Here is a 20,308-nt window from a genome sequence, read left to right as displayed (position 1 = left end):
GTCTTCTGCTGGGAGTGGGAAGGTTTACCTGGAGCCAAAAAAAGAACAGGATTGTTTTCGTCTTCAATCTTGGGGTCACAATTACAGATTTATTTTAGATTTTTAGTTTCTGTTTTTCCATCTGTTCCCTCTTCTATGAGGTTAGAAACTTTGGTCTTTCTCAAATTCTATACATATTGCCCTATGAGATTCAATGAAGACAGTCTAGAGTACTAGGTATTCTTTCTTAAATCACCCCATCTTTTCTAGATTAAATATTAAGTAAGAAGGTGATTAGTTTTGACAATTATACACTACTTTTGATAATTTGGAATGGTTTATACACTCTTATATTGAAAAGTGTACTGTTATTCTCTAAAGGAACAGAACACATCGAATGGCTCTCTCTGTATGAAGGAGAGTGATTCATTAGAATGACTTAGGGTTGTAGTCCTACGAATCCCACAAATGTTAACTGTGACAGAAAAGTGCAAGAACCCAGTACTTACTCTGTTCAGACGTCTGACGTGTTGGCTATTCCTTAGTCTGTGCTGGAATCCAAATATGATTATCTACTGCCAGCGAAGGAAAGGACTTGCTGCAAGGCAAGGGCAAGCAGCAAAGGGCAGCAGCTGCCTCCCTGCCTTCTCTTTTATGCTAACAGCAGTGGGTGTGGCACAGTTTAGGGTGTGTCTTCCTGCCTTGAGATCTGGATTAAAGGTGTGTGACTTCTGGCACTAATTCCAAATTAAAACTTTGTATTTTTCAAAAAGGGGCCTGAGGAACCAAGGTCTAAGGGAGCACAAGCCAGGAGGCAATCCAGTCCCTGGAGCCAATCCAGTCCCAGGACACTGGCAGACCAGAATTGAGCCAGCAACCTGATATCTGATACTCTCTCTGTCTCTCTGTCTCTCTGTCTCATTCTCTCTGTATCTCTGTCTCTCTCTCTCTCTCTCTCTCTCTCTCTCTCTCTCTCTCAGAATGTGTGTTTATATTTGTGTCTGTTTATATGCCTTTCTATTTGTTTCATTCAGTTTGTTTTGCTGTAATCACCAAGACTTTCTCTGGTATGTAGACAATCCTGTTGATTTAGACCCATACCTCTTCCTGATGGGGACCTGAATCATTTTGGCTGTGCCAGGTCCTCCAGAGAACCATCTACCTGAAATAAAAGCCCACCTGCCACATTCCCGGAGTGATACTGTACATGAACAAATATTCTACTTGAGCCCCAGTGCGGTCTAAGTTCACCCATAGGAAGCTGCTCTCCTCTTCAGGCGCATACTCAGGAGAGCAATGATATTGCAATACAAAGCTTATGTTTTGCAAATGAGGAGTCCAGCATTGACTGTCTAACTTTGTTTTAAATGACACATTGGAGGGAAAGGATACCTGACTCCCTGTCCCTAAACCCATATACAGAAGAGTCACTGATGCTACTAACTAGCCACCTGGAAAAGGTTCCTATACGAAAAACCCAAAAATTCAGAGATCAAAACCAATTAATTGAATTATCCTGTCTTTAGGGATGAGCAGCATGGGAGGCAGATTTTCAGGATAGCTGGACTGGCGACTACTGAGTGGATTGGATCACTGAAGATGTGTTCATGTTCTTGAGGCTTAGTGTGTCCATTCAGACATGTTAATCTGGAGAGAGATGATAGATGTAAGGAACAGTTTACAGATCACAGTCTAAGGGGAACTGTCTCCAAACCCCTTCTTCAGTAACTGTTGAATATATTCTGCATCCTTTGAAACCAGAATACTCTCTCATGTCTAAGGCACAGCATAGTAAGCATGGAAGGTCAAAGATAAAGACAACAGCACACACCAGTGAGGATGAAAATTAAAAGCTATTGAGAAGCTGAGTCTTGGCGTCTACATGATGGAAAGGAGTAGTATTTAGTATTTTCTCAGAGCACACCCTAAGTGGATCAGGAAGACTGTATAGGGAGGATTAACTGAGGAGGAGATAAAAACCACCAATGAGATTTGGCAGTGCCATCCTGGGATCTGTGAGTCTGGATGGAATAAAAGGAAGGAAAAAGACATCCACACTCAGTGTCCTGCCTATCTCTGCTTCCTGCCACCATATATAAATTCTTCCACCTGAACCTTCATGTTGTGAACACTGACGCCCCTGACAGAGCAAAAAAAAAAAACCCACCTCAACCTTAATCATGTTTCTTGTTTTGGAAGGAATTCTTTTGTGTGTGTGTTTGGGGGTGGGGGGAGACAGGGTTTCTAAGTAGCTATATAGCCAGTCCTAGAACTCACTCTTTAGACCAGGCTGACCTCAACCTCACAGAGATCCACCATCCTCTCCCTCCCAGGTGCTGGAATTAAAGGTATGTGCTACCCTGCCTGGCTTATGAAAAAAAAATCTTACAACAATATAAGAAGAGGAATAACAGCTGTGGGGGAATGGGCATCATTCCTTTATTTATGGAAGATTGACCCCAGTAAACAAAATGCACTTGTGATGGATAGTCATGGTTTCCTACTTGACCAGAAAAGGAATCAACTAAAATCCTACAATATAGAGCACAACTATGAGTAATGTTATGCTTGAGTTGAGGTAAGTAGATCACTTCAAATGCAGACTTTGAAGGTAGAAAGAGACAAACATTTAACCTGGACCCCAAGAATGTAAAACACACACCTTTAATTCATATCTTGAGGCTAGTGCACACTCCTTAAATTGGGGCACATTTTTTGCCCTCTGGAAGTCTGTGAAAATACATGGAATATAGAATCCGTTGCTCTTTGTCTGCTTGCCCTCATCTCGCAGCAAGTCCATTCCTTCACTGACATTAGAGAATTCTTCATAATTTCAACATAGACTAGAGAATAACCTATAGGTCTAACCTGCTGAACTGAATATGTACTGAAATCTTGGACTTCCACTTCACAGGTAGCCATTGAGATATTGTAGACAGGAGGTTCTGTCCCACCTAGCCCCACAGTCTTTCAGTCACAAAGAAGCACACAAAGACTTATAGTAATGATAAACACTGGGGCCTATTCCTTAGGCTTTTGACTAACAAACCCTTACAACTAAAATTAATTCATAAATCATATCTATGTTTAGCCATGTCACTTGGTACCTTTTCCATGTAAGGCATTTTTATCTTTCTTCCTCTGAGTCAGATTACAACTGTGTTTCTGACTTTTTTCTCTCCAGAATTCTCCTAATCTGATAGTCCCAACTATACTTCCTGCCTGGCTACTGGACACTCTGGTTTTTATTCAATCAATAAGAGCAGCAAATCTTTAAAGTGGACAAGAGCATTATTCCACATCATTACCCCCTTTTCTCTTTTCAAAGAAAGAATTCTGAGTCTAATTTACTTTGTTTAGTGTTTTCCTGACTATTATCCATTACAATTTGTAACCAACATGCTAAACAAAAGAAAGATTCATAATCCATTTTTGGAAGGTATGGGCTTAGTTTTCTAGACTACTTCCTGCTGTTTTGGTGTGTTGGTAATATTATGAAGACCCAAAGCAAAATTTTAAGGTAATATTCAAATCCTGACTGGACTATTCTGTGAAGCTGTATTCAGCCAGCAGTCTTGAAGCTGTTCTCAATGTGTAACTCAGAGGAAACTGCGAGGTAGTTACCCTAAAATGTTGAATCATCTGGGTCTCCACTCCTATGCAAGATTTTTAAGAGGGGTCTTGCTTGATCAAACATGGTTTTTCTTAACCCAGAATGAACCCACAGCTTCTCATTTGCTGTAGAAATGAAAGCAGAACCCTTTCCAAAGGAACATACCTTTTGAGTTAAATTTTGAAGTTAACATATTTTTGAAACATATAGGTTGGATTAATCCATCAGCACTTATACTCAAATGCCTTGTAGCAGCTGTTGCTCCTTCCTCAGCAATCAAACAATTCAAAGACAAGACAATAACATAAAGTAACCCAATTCTCTGTGTTTTTTACATCTTTTTGTGTCTTTTTAAAAATTCTATTTCTTTAATTATATTTTTAATTTTTGGTTTTTTGAGACAGGGTTTCTCTGTGTATCATTGGCTGTCCTACATCTCACTCTGCTGTAGACCTGACTGGGCTTGAACTCACAGACCACCTCTCTCTACCTCCCAAGTGCTGAGATTAAAGGTGTGTGCCAACATACTGGACTACTATATTTTTTGAAAGGTATTCTCTATCCTTTTTTTCTCTCCCAAGTCTACATATATTTTTAAACACAATATAAGTCACTTAGAGGTTTTTTTTTTTAATCTAAGTCTGTCTTTACTATATATCCTGATCTTTTTCTGAGTACACACGGCTTTAATCTGCTAAGTGATATGCCTACCTTAGAGCTGCAACTTTGGTAGCTGGCTCCACCTCATTCCTTAGCTATTTGAGATTCTAGCTTCATGGTGCAGATACTGGCGGGAACCAGATTAATTACCACAACCTTTTCCTCCTCACTTTCCTCTTGTACTGTCCGAGTCTGAGTATTTTCTTGAATGTTTGAAACGGCTTCACCTTAAATTTGGAACTTCTCAGCAGCTGCTAACTGTGCTTGCTGAGACAAATATTCAATCTTGGCTTCCCCAAATACGAGGTAGGTGTCTGAAGCAGGGCTCTTGTAGACATCTGGTTTGGTAATGACGAAGAGGACATTTTTAGATGTCAGGATAGTGACTCTAGTAATCCCTGTAACCTGCCGAAGACCCAGTTTGGCATAGCCCTCTGTGCTTTTATTCACTCTGGCCTTGCTCTGCTTTACTGACTGGTTCTTCATCGATTTCAGCTGCTGCCGCCAGCTGGGCTTGTTATGTTGCTGTCTGTGTGGAGTCTTGTTCCTCGAGCTCTGGTACTGATTCACAGCTGTCAGATTCTGTTCCCGACCCTGTCTCAGCCTGGGACTGTGGCAGCTCCTGCTCTGTAGCAGGGATGGTTTCTGTGGCTTCATCAGGCATTTTGTGCGGAGGACGGGGAACTAAGATGACAGTAGAAAGAGAGCAAGCCAGAGCATCTAGAATCATTTTTGTTTCAAAGCTTTCTCAGACTTAATGTGGAAATTCTGGGCAAATGTTTGAGTGCCATTTTTAGACAGACATTTCTGTCCTTCCTGGTTCTGCAGCCATTCAGTCCCAAAGAAACAACCATAGGCTTATGTTAATTATAAACTGTTTGGCCTACAGCTCTGGCTTATTATTATCTCTTACAACTTAAACTAACCCATAATTTTAATCTATGTTTAGCCATGTGGCTTGGTACCTTTCCTCAATAAGGCATTCTCATCTTGCTTCCTCTGTGTCAGGCTGGTGACTCCATCTCTGCTTTTTCTCTTCCCAGAATTATCCTAGTCTGATTGCCCTGCCTAAACTTCCTGTTTTTCTGGCAATTGGCCAATCAGCATTTTATTAAACTAAAACACATTACAAATCCATAGAGTATATAAGAGCATTCTCCCATACCATGGGATTAGCAGAACTACAGCCCTAACCCTTTCTAATGAATCCTGTTGTTCATACAAAGAGAGAGTCATTCTGTATTCAGTGACTTGGGGAATTTTCATACAGCATTTTTGATATGAGTGGATAAAATTTCCCAAATTATCAAAAGTTGTATATGATTGTCCATATAAGCTACCTATTGACGTAAGGGTCAATTTAGAAAACAATGAAGTGATATAACAGCCTCTAATATCCTAGACTACTTACTCTGAAACTAGCATTGTAATTTTGATAATTTCAGAGACTCAAATTGCCAGCCTCATAGAAGAGGGAACATAGGAGAAACAGAAACTAAAAATATGTATCATGCCTATTATTGTGTCCCACAGAGTGAAGAGAAAACAAATTCAATTTCTTCATTTGGATTCAGTTTATCCTTCAAACTGTCTCCAGGAGAAATGTCACCTGAAGCCATAGCCCAGAACTGAGACTACAAAATGTTCAACATCCGGAATTTCTTCTGCAGGTGGACCATTCACAACTTCTATTTTATTCTGGAGCAAATGAAGGACAGCATTTGAAGCCCAACTTTCTCAACAGGACACAATGACAAATGGTGTTTGAGAGTTTATCCAAAGGGTTTCAATGAAGAAAGCTCAGATTACCTGTCAGTTAACCTAGAGTTACACAGCTCTCCAGAGTTCCATTGTGACATAATTCGAGTTTTGGATCATCAACTCCGAAGGAGAAAGTAGTGAAACTGTGCCAAGTCTAATATTTTTCAGGTTCCTGCCAGGTTACAAAAGGGGTTACAAAATGTTCATCCTTCAAGATTTTCTATTCACCATGCATATTGGCTTCTCCCTGAAGGTGAGCTCACTCTCCCCTGCATAGGGATTCTGGTCCCAGACTCCTATACAATCTTTGAGGAGAACACACAGCCAGAAATCAAGGTTCCAAGTTGAACATTGTCCAATGGGCTAGGAGAGCTGTGGGAGAATTCCTACTTCACAGACTTCTGCCTGGTGGTAGCTGGCCAGGAATTCCAGGTTCACAAGTTCATTTTAACAGACTGCTATCCAGTTTTCAGAACCATATGACTTGAAGGAGAACAGAAAGAACCGTGTTGAGACCATTGACCTGAGCCACAAGTCTTCAAGGCAATGATTGGCTTCATTTGCAATCAGAAGGAACCAGACCTCCACAGCATGTCAGATGCTGTGCTGTCAATTGCTGCCAAGTATGGTCTGGAGAGTTTAAGGTCATGTGTGAGCAGGCTCACTTCAGAGTTCTTTCTGTGGAGAATGCTGCCCACACTCTCTTCCTGGATGTTCTCTACAGTAATCCAGAGCAGCTGTAAATCCAGGTACTGGGTTTTATTATAGCTCATGCTTCTGGGGTTTATAGAGACCTCAAGCTGGAAGACAATGGTAGATTCATACCCCTACCTGGTGGCGGAAGCATACAGTACCCTGGCTTCTCCTAATTGCTCTGTACTGTAGCCTGTTCTGAAAGCCTGAAGAAATTCTAGTACCCTGTCAGCTGTGACCTTCACATGTATCCCAGAATCAGCAGTCAACATAGTTACTAATGATGACTGGGTAGACTATGGGGTTGTGGACTATTTACAATGAATCTGGGGAAAGACAACCTGGTGGAACAGCCATTAAGACAACTGTAAATTTATTGACTGTCAGGCTTGGGGAGGGGCAATACTGGCATCTGGTATTATCAAAGCAACCTGGACCCTGTTGCTGTACTGGTTCGACTTTTGTCCAATACTTAGCTACTGAGATTCAGTTTATTTAAGGCCTCAAACACATCCCAATAATGTTTCTTTAGAAAAACTAGTCTGGATTGAACTAATAGAACATATGATCAAGGGCTCAGAGCAAAAAAAATCTGACATCAACAAAATATTAAATAGATAAAATAGTAAAATCTGCTTTGTGAATTTCAGTAGCATTTCTGTTCAAAGGCTTCCATTACCCCATTCAGCTCTTCTCGGCTGTTGAAGTTTGTGCAGGGTCCTCATGGTCTCATACATACAAAGGTCCAATGAAATGATTACTAATGGAATTGCTATCCCTGGCCAATCATCATCAGTTAGATTTTCTCCATCAGCTGATGGGAGCTGACACTGAGATCCACAGTCAAACATTAGGCAGAGTTCAATGACCCTCAAGAAAAAGGGAAAAGCAGAATTGTATGAGGGATCAATCAAACCAGGAGAAGAGGGCCCACAAGATCAACTAAGGCTGTGGAGGAAGGGGTACCCTCATCCATTGCTGGTGGGAATGCAGTCTTGTGCAACCACTTTGGAAATCGGTGTTTCGGTTTCTCAGGAAATTCGGGATCAACCTACTCCTGGACCCAGCAATACCACTCCTGGGAATATACCCACGAGATGCCCTATCATTTGACAAGAGCATTTGTTCAACTATGTTCATAGCAGTATTATTTGTAATAGCCAGAACCTGGAAACAACCTAGATGCCCTTGAATGGAAGAATGGATGAAGAAAGTGTGGAATATCTACACATTAGAGTACTATGCTGCGGTAAAAAAACAATGACTTCTCAAATTTTGCATGTAAATGGATGGAAATAGAAAACACTATCCTGAGTGAGGTAACCCAGACCCAAAAAGATGAATATGGGATGTACTCACTCATAATGTACTCACTTATGGTTTCTAGCCATAAACAAGGGTCACGGAGTCTACAATTAGTGATCCCAAAGAAGCTAAGTAAGAAGGTGAACCAAAGGAAAAACATATAGTTGTCCTCTTGGCTATGGGAAGTAGACAAAATTGCCAGGGAGAAAATTGAGATCTTGGGGGTTGGGTGGGGTGGGGGTAAGGGGAGATGGGGAGAGAAAAGGGAGAAGGGGAGAATGGGGGGAACTTGGGGAAAAAGGAGGATTGGGATAAAAGAAGGTTAGATGGGGAGCACGGAAGCACAATTCTTAGTTAAGGGAGCCACCTTAGAGTTGGCAAGAGACATGAACCTAGAGTGGCTCCCAGATGCCCAAGCCGAGGTCCCCAGTTAGTTCCTTGGGTAGCTGAGGATAGGGAACCTGAAAGAAAAAGGCAAAAGCAGAATTGTATGAGGGATCAATCATACCAGGAGAAGAGGGCCCACAAGATCAACTAAGTGGGGTCATAGGGACCCACAAAGACTGAAGAGCCTGCACATTTCTGTACTAAGTCCTCTGTATACATGCTGTTGTGTTTAGCTTAGGGGGTTTTGTGGGACTCCTAACAGCAGGAGCGTGGGAAAACTGTGACCTTTTTGTCACATCTTAGGAACATTTTCTTTCTTCTGGGTTGTCTGCTTCAACCTTGATATGAGGGTTTGTGCCTACTCCTATTGCATCTCATTATGATGTGTTCAGTTGAGATCCCCAGGAGGCCTGTTCTTTTCTGAAGGGAAACAGAGAAGCTGTACATCTTGGTGTAGTGGAGGGAGGGGAGACTATGGTCAAGATGTATTGTATGAATGAAAGATAGGTAAAAAGAAAAAGGGAAAAAACTGGAAAGGCATTTGAGGAAGAAGTATTTGGACAGATATGCTAAGGAACAGGGAACGTGAAGATCCTTGTGTCTCCTGTTAATGTCCATTGTAAGGTGCCTTCAGCAGTGGAGGAGTTCAATAATCAAGGAGATAGGATGACCCATTCCATGCACAGTCAGATTCTTTTCCAAGCCATCACAATGACTGCTCGATGTGCTACCCAAGGACCTAGTTGGGTACATCTCTCTGGACCCCTGGGAACCCTTTTACAGTCAAGGCTCTTGCCAACCCTAAAATGGCTCCCTTAATTAAGATATATACTTCCCTGCTCCCATATCCATCCTTCCATTATCCCAACCATCCCATTCCGCCAAGTTCTCGCTATCTCCCTTTCTTACTTGTCTCTCCCCATCTCCCTTTTCCCCCATCCCACCCCCACCCCCCAGTTCCCAATTTTTGCCCAGCAATCTTGTCTAATTCCAATATCCAGAAGGATAAGTGTATGTTTTTCTTTGGGTTCACCTTCTTATTTAGCTTCTCTAGGATCGCGAATTATAGGCTCAATGTCCTATATTTATGGCTAAAAACCAATTATGAGTGAGTACATCCCATGTTCATCGTTTTGGGTATGGCTTACCTCACTCAGGATAGTGTTTTCTATTTCCATCCATTTGCATGCAAAATTCAAGATGTCATTGTTTTTTACCGCTGAGTAGTATTCTAATATGTATATATCCCACACTTTCTTCATCCATTCTTCCTTGGAAGGGCATCTAGGTTGTTTCCAGGTTCTGGCTATTACAAATAATGCTGCTATGAACATAGTTGAACAAATACTTTTGTACTATAATAGGGCATCTCTTGGGTATATTCCCAAAAGTGTATTGCTGGGTCCTGGGGTAGGTTGATCCCAAATTTCCTGAGAAACTGCCACACTGCTTTCCACAGTGGTTGCACATGTTTGCATTTCCACCAGCAATGGATGAATGTACCCCTTACTCCACAACCTCTCCAGCAAAGGCTATCATTGGTGTTTTTGATTTTAGCCATTCTGACAGGTGTAAGATGGTATCTCAAAGTTGTTTTGATTTGCATTTCCCTGATTGCTAAGGAGGTTGAGCATGACCTTAAATGTCTTTTGGCAATTTGAAATTCTTCTGTTGAGAATTCTCTGTTCAGTTCAGTGCCCCATTTTTTTTAATTGGGTGAATTAGCATTTTAAATTCTAGTTTCTTGAGTTCTTTATATATTTTGGAGATCAGACCTTTGTCTGTTGCGGGGTTGGTGAAGATCTTCTCCCAGTCCATGGGTTGCCTTTTTGTCTTAGTGACTGTGTCCTTTGCTTTACAGAAGCTTCTCAGTTTCAGGAGGTCCGAATTATTCAATGTTGCCCTTAAAGTATGTGCTGCTGAGGTTATATGTAGGAAATGGTCTCCTGTGCCCATATGTTGTAGAGTACTTCCCACTTTCTCTTCTATCAGGTTCAGTGTGTTCAGCCTGATATTGAGGTCTTTAATTCATTTGGACTTGAGTTTTGTACATGGTGATAGATATGGATCTATTTTCATTCTTCTACAGGTGGACAGCCAGTTCTGCCAGCACCATTTGTTGAAGATGCTCTCTTTCTTCCATTGGATACTTTTAGCTCCTTTATCAAAAATGAGGTGTTCATAGGTTTGTGGGTTAAAATCTGTGTCTTCTACTCAATTCCATTGATCGACTTCTCTGTTTTTAATGCCAATACCAAGCTGTTTCCAATAGTGAATCTCTGTATTAGAGTTTGAAGTCATAGATGGTAATGCCTCCAGACATTCCTTTATTGTATAAGATTGTTTTGGGTATACTGGTTTTTTGTTTTTCCATATAAAGTTGACTATTGTCTTCTCAAAATCTGTGAAGAATTTTGATGGGATTTTGATGGTAATTGTATTGAATCTATAGATTGCTTTTGGTAGAATTGCCATTTTGCTATGTTGATCCTCCCAATCCAAGAGCAAGGGAGATCCTTCCATTTTCTGGTATCCTCCTCAGTTTCTTTCTTCAAAAATTTAAATTTCTTGTCAAATAGATCTTTCACTTCTTTGGTCAGAGTTACCCCAAGATATTTTATGCTATTTGTGGCTATCGTGAAAGGTGATGCTTTTCTGAATTCCTTCTTTGCATCCTTATCCTTAGCGTATAGGAGGGCAACTGATTTTTTGGAGTTGATCTTGTATCCTGCCACATTACTGAAGGTGTTTATCAGCTGTAGGAGTTCTTTGGTAGAGTTTTTGGGTCGCTTATGTATACTATCATGTCATGTGCAAATAATGACAGTTTAACTTCTTCCTTTCCAATTCGAATCCCCTTGATCCCCTTATGTTGTCTTATTGCTATTGCTAGAATTTCAAGCACTATATTGAAGAGGTATGGTGAGAGTGGACAGCCTTGTCGTGTTCCTGAGTTAAGTGGGATGGCTTTGAGTTTCTCTCTGTTTAATTTGATGTTAGCTGTCGGCTTGCTGTATATAGCTTTTATTTTATTTAGGTATGACCCTTGTATCCCTAATCTCTCCAAGACTTTTATCATAAAGGGGTGTTGACTTTTGTCAAATGCTTTTTCAGCATCTAATGAAATGATCATATGTTTTTTTTCTTTCAGTTTATTTATATGCTGGATTACATTGATAGATTTTCGTATGTTGAACCAGCCCTGCATCTCTGGGATGAAGCTTACTTGATCATAATGGATAATTTTTCTTATGTGTTCTTGGATTCGGTTAGCCAGTATTTTATTGAGAATTTTTGCATCAATGTTAATGAGTGTGATAGGCCTGTAATTCTCTTTCTTGGTTGAGTCTTTGTGTGGTTTTGGTATCAGAGTGACTGTAGCTTCATAAAAGGAATTTGGCAATGACTCTACTGCTTCTATGTTGTGAAATACATTAAGGAGTATAAGTATTAGGTCTTCTTGGAAATTCTCGTAGAATTCTGCATTGAAACCATCTGGTCCTGGGCTTTATTTTTGGTAGGGAGGTTTTTGATAATAGCTTCTAATTCTTCGCGACTAACAGGTCTATTTAGATTGTTCACCTGGTTTGGTTTAACTTTGGTATATGGTACTTATCTAAAAAGATGTCAATTTCTTTTGCATTTTCCAGTTTTGTGGCATACAGTCTTTTGTAGTAAGATTTAAGATTCTCTGAATTTCCTCTGTCTGTAGTTATATCCCCCTTTTCATTGCTGATCTTATTAATTTGTGTGTTCTCTCTCTGCCATTTGATTAGTTTGGATAGGGATTTGTCAATCTTGTTGATTTTCTCCAAGAACCAAGTCATTCAATTGAATCACTCTCGTTCATACAGAGAGAGCCATTATATGTGTTCTGTTCCTTTTATAGTACACTCTTCAATATAAGAGTGTATAAAATGTTCCAAATTATCAAAAGTAGTATGTGATTGTCAAAACTAATCACCTTCTTACTTAATATTTAATCTAGAAAAGATGCAGTGATGTAAGAAAGAATCCCTAGTACTCTAGACTGTCTTCATTAAATCTCACAGGGCAATATCTACAGAATTTCACAACGACCAAGGGTTGTAACCTCATAGAAGAGGGAACAGATGGAAAAACAGAAACTAAAAATCTAAAATAAATCTGTAATTGTGACCCCCAGGTTGAAGAAGAAAACAATCCCGTTCTTCTCTGGATTCACAGTCCCAGCAGTAGATACGTCAGAAGACCTGGCAGCTGAGAGCAGAGGCTACACACAGATCACAGTCAAGAGATTCTCATACAGATGGACAATCAGCAACTTCTCTTTTTGCTTGGAAGGAAACTTGGGCAATGACATTGCAAGCCCCACTTTCTCACCAGGAGCCAATGACAAATATAAATGGATTATGAAACTATACCTCAATGGGACCAAAGAGGAAAGCCGAGGTTACCTGTCAGTTTTTCTAGTGTTGTGCAGCTCTCCAAAAAGCTCCGTGTGGGGAAAGTTCCAGTTTGGGATCATAAATGCCAAAGGAGAGGAATTCCAAATCATGAATAATCAAAGTGTTCTCAGGTTCAACCAAAACGAAGGCTGGGGTATCACAAAGTTTATTCTTCGAGATTTCCTTTTTTCCACTCGATGTTTGCTTCTCCCAGATGACAAACTCACACTCTACTGTGAGGTGAGTGTGGTTCAGTACGAAATAAGCATCTCTGAACAGAACATGCAGCCAGTGATTGACATTCCAAGGTGCACACTGGTAGATAATCTAGGAGAGCTGTGGGAGAACTCCTGCTTCACAGACTGCTGCCTGGTAGTAAAGGACCAGGAATTCCGGGCTCACAAGGCCATCTTAACTGCTCGCTCTCCAGTTTTTAGAGCCATGTTTGAACATGACATGGAGGAGAGCAGAATGAATCACATTGAGATTCATGACCTAAAACCAGAAGTCTTCAAGGCAATGATGAACTTCATTTACACCGGGAAGGAACCAGTCCTCCACAGCATGGCAGATGCTGTGCTGGCAGCTGCTGACAAGTATGGCCTAGAGCGTTTGAAGGTCATGTGCGAGAGTGCCCTCTGCAGGGACCTCTCTGTGGAGAATGCTGCCTACACTCACTTCCTGGTTGACCTCCACAGCTCAGTGCAGTTGAAATCTCGGGCAATGGATTTCGTTACATCTCATGCTTCCGAGGTTCTTCAGACCTCGAGCTGGATGACAGTGGTCGACTCCTACCCCAACTTGGTGGCTAAAGTATCTGCCTCTCTGTTTCCGGCACATGGTCTTTTCCTGGAGCCCCCGTCAAATGCCTGAAGAGATCTTAGGACACTGTGCCCTGTAACCTAAGTGTGTCCTCCAGAAGAATCAGTCATAATTGTTATTAATGACACCTGATAAGACTGTGGGCTCTGAGGCACATTTACAATGAATTTGAGGAAACACAGCTGCTAGGCCTGGCTTCAACACCCCTGTAAATGAGTAAAGGGCAGGTAGAGAGAGGAGCGGCACTGGACTCTGGTATACTCTATGTAACTTCTACCCTGTTTTTAGACAGCTTTGATTTTTGTCCAATCAGATGGAAACTGGGATTCAGGATTTTGCTGTTCCCAAGCTCATCCCAGTAAGGTTTCTTTGCTTAAAACTGTCTGCATTGGATGAGCAGACCATATGATCAAGGGCTTAGAACAAAAGAAAGAATAAACATCAATGTTTATTTACAAGAGATGGGCAAGAAAAAGAAGACATTTTCCCTTCAGTCTCAGTGTGCGTGCTGTAGAGATGACGACTCAGTTGACAAAAGCAATAGCTTTTTCTGCAGGGAACCCTTGATCACTTCCCAGCACACATGTGTGTCTTTACAACCATCTCTAACTTTGGCCAAAGAGGTTCTGAGTTCCTATTCCATGGGAACAGCCATCTCAGTAGACAAAGTTTACTCAAATAATATATAAAATGAGTAAAATATTAAAATCAGTTTGTGGGTTCTAGTAGTTTTTCTGTTTGGCGAAGCCCATTTTGGTTCCTCCAACTCTGCTGAGCTGGGGAGGTTTGGCATAGTCCTCACTGCCACAGAGAACCACAAGACTTCAGTTCTCTTCCTTGGCACTGACAGTGGCAGAGTTGATAACGGCCCATCATGCTCTTGTGAAAAGTGAGACATGGAGGCCTAAGGGGAAAAAGACAACCGCACCTGGCAGTGTGTTGATTGACTCGTCTTTGAAAAATAACATTTATTGGTTCTAAAAAACGAGATGGGATTGATTCATTAAGAATTCAAACTTTCTTTTCCTGAACTGTGGTTGTGTTATTAGATATTGGGAATATGATTTTTTATTCTTCTCTGATTTCTATCTCCTTCTATAGTGGTATATTATTTGGGTTTTAATAAAGAAAGTTTGCCTGAAGGTCAGAGGGCAAAGCAGCCATACTATTCAGTTATACAGGCCAGGGACTGGAGGCACACACCTTTAATCCCAGGAATCGAGAGACAGAGCCAGAGAGATCTCTATTCCTTCAAAGCCATGCTGGACTTCTTGAGATTGACTCTGTCTTAAAGGAGAAACAAAGCTCACACAAAAGTGATCACAACACCTGGTATTACATGCCTTTAATTATAGCACTAGGGAGGTTGAGGCAGGAGTTATATGGCTGTGTGGAGAAAAGCATTTAACAGGAAAGAGAGGAACTCAGTGGACTGTGGAGTGTGGAGACTTCAACATTCATTAAGACAGGATCTCACCCATTTTTAATCTGAGGTAGACATAAGATAGATTGGCTGACTGCTTTTCTTTTCTGTTTTTCACATTGAACGATAATATCTGTCTTTGGGTTTTCATAAATTGTGCTAAATCTTCCTTCTGTGCAATTGTCAGAAATTCATACTCTCTTAGAAACAGGGTCAATGCCTGGGTATACCTATCTCTGCACTCCTTTGTCTGACTCTCCTTGTTTTTCTTCTACAACTCTTTCCAGAATAGTGTGTAGTAGTAGATTTACAGTTTAATTCCAGCCAAGCTCCCAGTTGATTTAGGCTTCAAAGTTGAAAACAACATGTTCATGTTTATGTTGGTAGCCATCTTAGTTTCATACCACACACTTTTTGTCAACAGGAATTGCTTTTTAAAAACCCTAAAATTAGTCTAAAGCCATTTCTGACAACTCTGAGGTGAATTTTGAAGCTTCTCAGCAGAAATGCCCCCCCCAAGGAACCCAAGACATAACAACTACACATGAATGTACTAAAATGTTTGCAACTTTCCATCATCTTTCTTAGTCCTTGTAAATGTTCTCCAAATAGAACTCAGTTATTGAATAGGGGCAAGATAACCCTTAGGTGTTGAGTCAGTTCCTGGTGTTTTCACTCAGTCCCTGGGAAATGGGCAAAGTGACCCTCTGATATGCCCTCTTACCTCATCTGATGTGGCAACCACTCTCCAGTCAATTATCAGTAATAGCCCTTTGAATAAGCCAATCATAATAGTTAAAAAAAACAACCCCCAGAAATTTTCTTCCTTTTGTAGCTTTTTGCTTTAAAAGTAGCTTGCACCAGCTATTCAGGGTCTTTCTGGCTCATCAAAGGCTGAAAGACCCTGTCATGACAGAAATAATAAAATCCTCATGCTTTTACATCAACTGTGGTGTGAGAGATAGTCTCTTGGTCATGTCATAGGCGAATGTGTCCAGAGCAAAGGCAGTTCAAGCCCTGAAACCCAACACTAATGATATTGTAAATGCTATTATGGAATTAACAATGTAACTATTTGACAGTGAGGACACCCTCTCTCCCCTCCCCCTTTTTGGTGCTTCAAATGTTGTACTACAGCTTTGAAGGCGTAAGTCACAAAACAATCCCACACCAGTTTGGAATTATGTATAATAGGGTGGTATTTATTTAAAGGGGAAAAACCTTACAGATCACTATCCCAGACAACAGCCCTCTGCGCAATCAGGAAGGAGTCTAGTCACCGGAAGCAGAGGAGGAAGTAAGAGAGAGAGGAGAGGGGAGTGGCCGCTTTTTTAAAGGGAGAGAGACCATGCCCCAATGGGCTGGTATCTCAGCGGCTATTGGCTGGAGGAGTGGAAGCACCTCCTGCAACACAGCTTGGTTTGAAATTTGAACTGTTCTATTACCAATAAAGTTATGGATTCTGGTTGGATGATAAAAATGATTCTAGACAGACAGGAACAGCATCAAGCAAAGCTTGTAGGCAATCATCATTACTCCAGTAGGCTCTGTTTGCTTGTTTAAGAGAGTCTGCCTGACTCAGTGTTATTCACAGACCCTCACAGCTCTTTTAAGAGGCTCTTCCACCAAACACTGAAACAGTGTTCATGGGCAACCAGCATCAGGATTCTTGGTGGTGGCATGAACCTGAAACTTCACAGAGTTGTGGCAATATATCTGGTTCCTGCCAGTACCACCACCATGAAGCTAGACTCTCAAATAGCTAAGGAATGGGGTGGAGTCAGCTACCAAAGTTGCAGATCTAAGGTAGGCATAGACTTAGCAGATTAAAGACGTGTGTACTCAGAAAAAGATCAGGATATATAGTAAAGACAGACTTAGATTAAAAAAAAAAACTCTAAGTGGCCTACAGTACATTTAAAAATATACGTAGACTTGGGAGAGAAAAAAAAAAAGGATAGAGTATACCTTTCAAAAAATAGAATAGTCCAGTGTGGTGGCACACACCTTTAATCTGAGCACTTGGGAGGTAGAGAGAGGTGGTCTCTGAATTCAAGCCCAGTCAGGTCTACAGCAGCGTGAGATGTAGGACAGCCAATGATACACAGAGAAACCCTTTCTCAAAAAACCAAAAATTAAAAATATAATTAAAAGAAAAAGAATTTTTAAAGAGCCATGTAAAGATGTAAAATACATATCTCAACTTGAAATTTTAAGTCAAAAGATATGTTCCTTTGGAAAGAGGTTCTGATTTGCTTTCCACTGCAAATGAGAAGCAGTGGGTTCATTCTGGGTTAAGAAACACCATGTTTGATCAAGCAAGACCCCTCTTAGAAATCTTAGATAGGAGTGGAGGGCTCAGATGATCCAACATTTTAGGGCAACTACCTCGCAGTTTCCTCTCAGTTCCACATCCAGAACAGCTTCAAGACTGCTGGCTGAATACGGCTTCAGAAAATACACCAGTCAGGATTTGATCATTACCCTAAATTTTTACTTTGGATCTTCATAAGATTACAAACATCCCAAAATACCAGGAAGTAGTCTAGAAAATGAAGCCCACATCCCCCCAAAATGGATTATGAATATTTGTCTTTTTTTAACATGTTGATAACAAGTTGTTAAGGATAATAGTCAGGAAAACATAAACAAAGGAAATTAGATTCAGGGTTCTTGCTTTGAAAAGAAAAACGGGGGAAATAATGTGTAATAATAAATGTTTAAATAAAAATCTGAGTGTCCAGTAGCCAGGCAGGAAATATAGTTGGGACTCTCAGACTAGGAGAATTCTGGGAAGAGGAAAGTCAGAAACACAGTTTTAATCTGAATCAGAGGTAGGAAGATAAAAATGCCTTACACGGAAAAGGTATCAAGACACATGGCTAAACATAGATATGATTTATGAATGAATTTTAGTTGTAAGAGCAACAAGCCTAAGAAATAGGCCCCAGTGTTTATCATTACTATAAGTCTTTGTGTGCTTCTTTGGGACTAAAAGACTGTGGATCTAGGTGGGACAGAACCTTCTGTCTACAAAGTCTCAATGGCTACCTGTGAAATGGAAGGCCATGAGTTCAGTACATACTCAGTCCAGCAGTTTAGACCTGCAGGTTAATCTTTAGTCTATGTTGGCATTATGAAGAATTCTCTAATGCCAGTGAAAGAATGGACCTGTTCCAAGATGAGGGCAAACAGACAAAGAGCAACAGATCCCATCTTCCATGTACTTTCACCGGCTTCCAGAAGGCAAAAGGTGTGCCCCAATTTAAGGTGTGTGCACTAGACTCAAGATACGCATTAAAGGTGTGTGTTTTACATTCTTGAGGTTCAGGATAAATGTTTGTGACTTTTTACCTCCAAAGTCTGCATTGGAAGTGATCTACTTGCCTCAACTCAAGCATAACATTATTCATAGTTGTGCCCTCCATTGTAGGATTTTAGTTAATTCCATGTCTAGTCAAGTAGGAAACCATGAGTATCCATCACAAGTGCATTTTGCTTACTGGGGTCAATCTTCCATAAATAAAGGAATGATGTCCATTCCCACACAGCTGTTATAACTCTTCATATATTTTTTAAGAATTCTTCCCATAAGCCAGACAGGAGTAGCACATGACTTTTATGCCAGCAGCTGGGAGGCAGAGGTCAAACTCTGTGAGTTTGAGGTCAGCCTGGTCTAAAGATTGAGTTCTAGCACTGGCTACATAGCTACTTAGAAACCCTGTCCCTCCCCCAAACACACACACACACACACACACACACACACACACACACACACACACACACAAGAATTCCTTCCAAAACAAGACACATGATGAAGGAAGAGGCATTTTTTTTCTCTGTCATGGGCCTCAGTGTTCACAACATGAAGGTTCAGGTGAAAGAATTTATATATGGTGACAGGATGCAGAGATAGGCAGGACTCTTAATGTGGCTTTCTTCTTTCCTTCCTTTTATTCCATCCAGAATCACAGACCCCAGGATGGCTCTACCAAATCTCATTGGTGGTTTTCCTCTCCTCCTCAATTAATCCTCCCTATACAGTTTTCCTGATCGACTTAGGGGTGTGCTCTGGGAAAATACTAAACACTTCACCTTTCCATCATGTAGATGCCAAGACTCAATTCTCAGTATCTCCTAATTTTCATTCTCACTAGTGTGAGCTGTTGTCTTTAAACTTTGACCTTCCATGCCTACTCTGCTGTGCCTTAGACATGAGAGAGTATTCTGGTTTCAAAGGATGCAGAATATATTCAACAGTTACTGAAGAAGGGGTTTGGAGACAGTTCCCCTTAGACTGTGATCTGTAAAATGCTCCTTACCTCTATCTTTTCTCTCCAGATTGACATGTCTGAATGGACACACTAAGCCTCAAGAACATGAACATATCTTCAGTGATTCAATCCACTCAGCAATCCCCAGTCCAACTCTCCTGAAAATCAGCCTCCCACGCTTCTCATCCTCAAGACAGGACAAATCAATCAATTGGTTTTGATCTCTGAATTTGGGGTTTTCATATAGGAACTTTTCCAGGTGGCTAGTTAGTAGCATCAGTGACTCATCTATATGTGTGTTTAGGGACAGGGAGGCAGGTATCCTTTCCCTGCAATGTGTTATTTTAAACAAAGTTAGACAGTCAATGCTGGACTCCTCATTTGTAAAACATAAGCTTTGCATTACTATTTCATTGCTTTCCTGAGTATGCTCCTGAAGAGGAGAGCAGCTTCCTATGGGGGACCTTAGACCCCACTGGGATTCAAGTAGAGTATTTGTTCATGTAGAGTATCACTCCGGAAAGGTGCAGGTGGGGCTTTTATTTCAGGTAAGTGGTTCTCTGGAGGATATGGAACAGACAAAAGGATTCAGGTCCCTATCAGGAAGAGGCATGGGTCTAAATTGACAGGATTGTCCACATAACAGAGAAAGTCTTGGTCATTAGAGCAAAACAAGCTAACTGAAACAAATAGAAATGCATACAAACAGACACAAATACAAACACACATTAGGAGAGAGAGTGAGCAAGTGAGACAGAGGAGAGAGAGAGAGAGAGAGAGAGAGAGAGAGAGAGAGAGAGAATCAGGTTATCAGGTTACTGGCTCAATCCTGGTCTGCAGGTGTACCGGGACTGGATTGGCTCCAGGGACAGGATTGCTTCCTGGCTTCTGCTCCCTTAGAACTTGCTTACTCAGGCTCACTTTTGAAAAATACAAACTTTTAATCTGGAATTAATGCCAGAAG

The 20,308-nt window shown here is 40.9% G+C and overlaps 1 protein-coding gene and 1 pseudogene across 1 annotated transcript; one reads left to right on the top strand and one right to left on the bottom strand.

Moving 5' to 3' along the window:
- Positions 1 to 4,336: 4,336 nt before the first annotated feature.
- LOC121437779 lies at positions 4,337 to 4,916 on the bottom strand (annotated as a pseudogene).
- A 1,643-nt stretch (positions 4,917 to 6,559) lies between these two features.
- Positions 6,560 to 13,698, top strand: LOC121437778 (speckle-type POZ protein-like). The gene is made up of 2 exons (XM_041637850.1): positions 6,560 to 6,636; positions 12,564 to 13,698. Exons 1-2 carry the CDS (start codon positions 6,560 to 6,562, stop codon positions 13,696 to 13,698), a joined length of 1,212 nt encoding a protein of 403 aa, XP_041493784.1.
- Positions 13,699 to 20,308: the final 6,610 nt, after the last annotated feature.

The sequence above is a fragment of the Microtus oregoni genome, unplaced genomic scaffold (assembly GCF_018167655.1).
Source record: "Microtus oregoni isolate MIOR12 unplaced genomic scaffold, Mior012 000054F_ref0000373, whole genome shotgun sequence".
Lineage (NCBI taxonomy): Eukaryota > Metazoa > Chordata > Mammalia > Rodentia > Cricetidae > Microtus > Microtus oregoni.
The sequence above is the reverse complement of the archived record's forward strand: the minus strand, read 5'-3'. Positions and strand labels throughout refer to the sequence as shown.

Excerpts from the sequence above, each read along its gene's own strand:
- LOC121437778 (XM_041637850.1), top strand. The coding sequence starts at position 6,560 with ATGATTGGCTTCATTTGCAATCAGAAGGAACCAGACCTCCACAGCATG. Across the intron at positions 6,637-12,563 it reads GTGCTGTCAATTGCTGCCAA|GTTGAAGAAGAAAACAATCC; the intron begins GTATGGTCTGGA and ends TGTGACCCCCAG.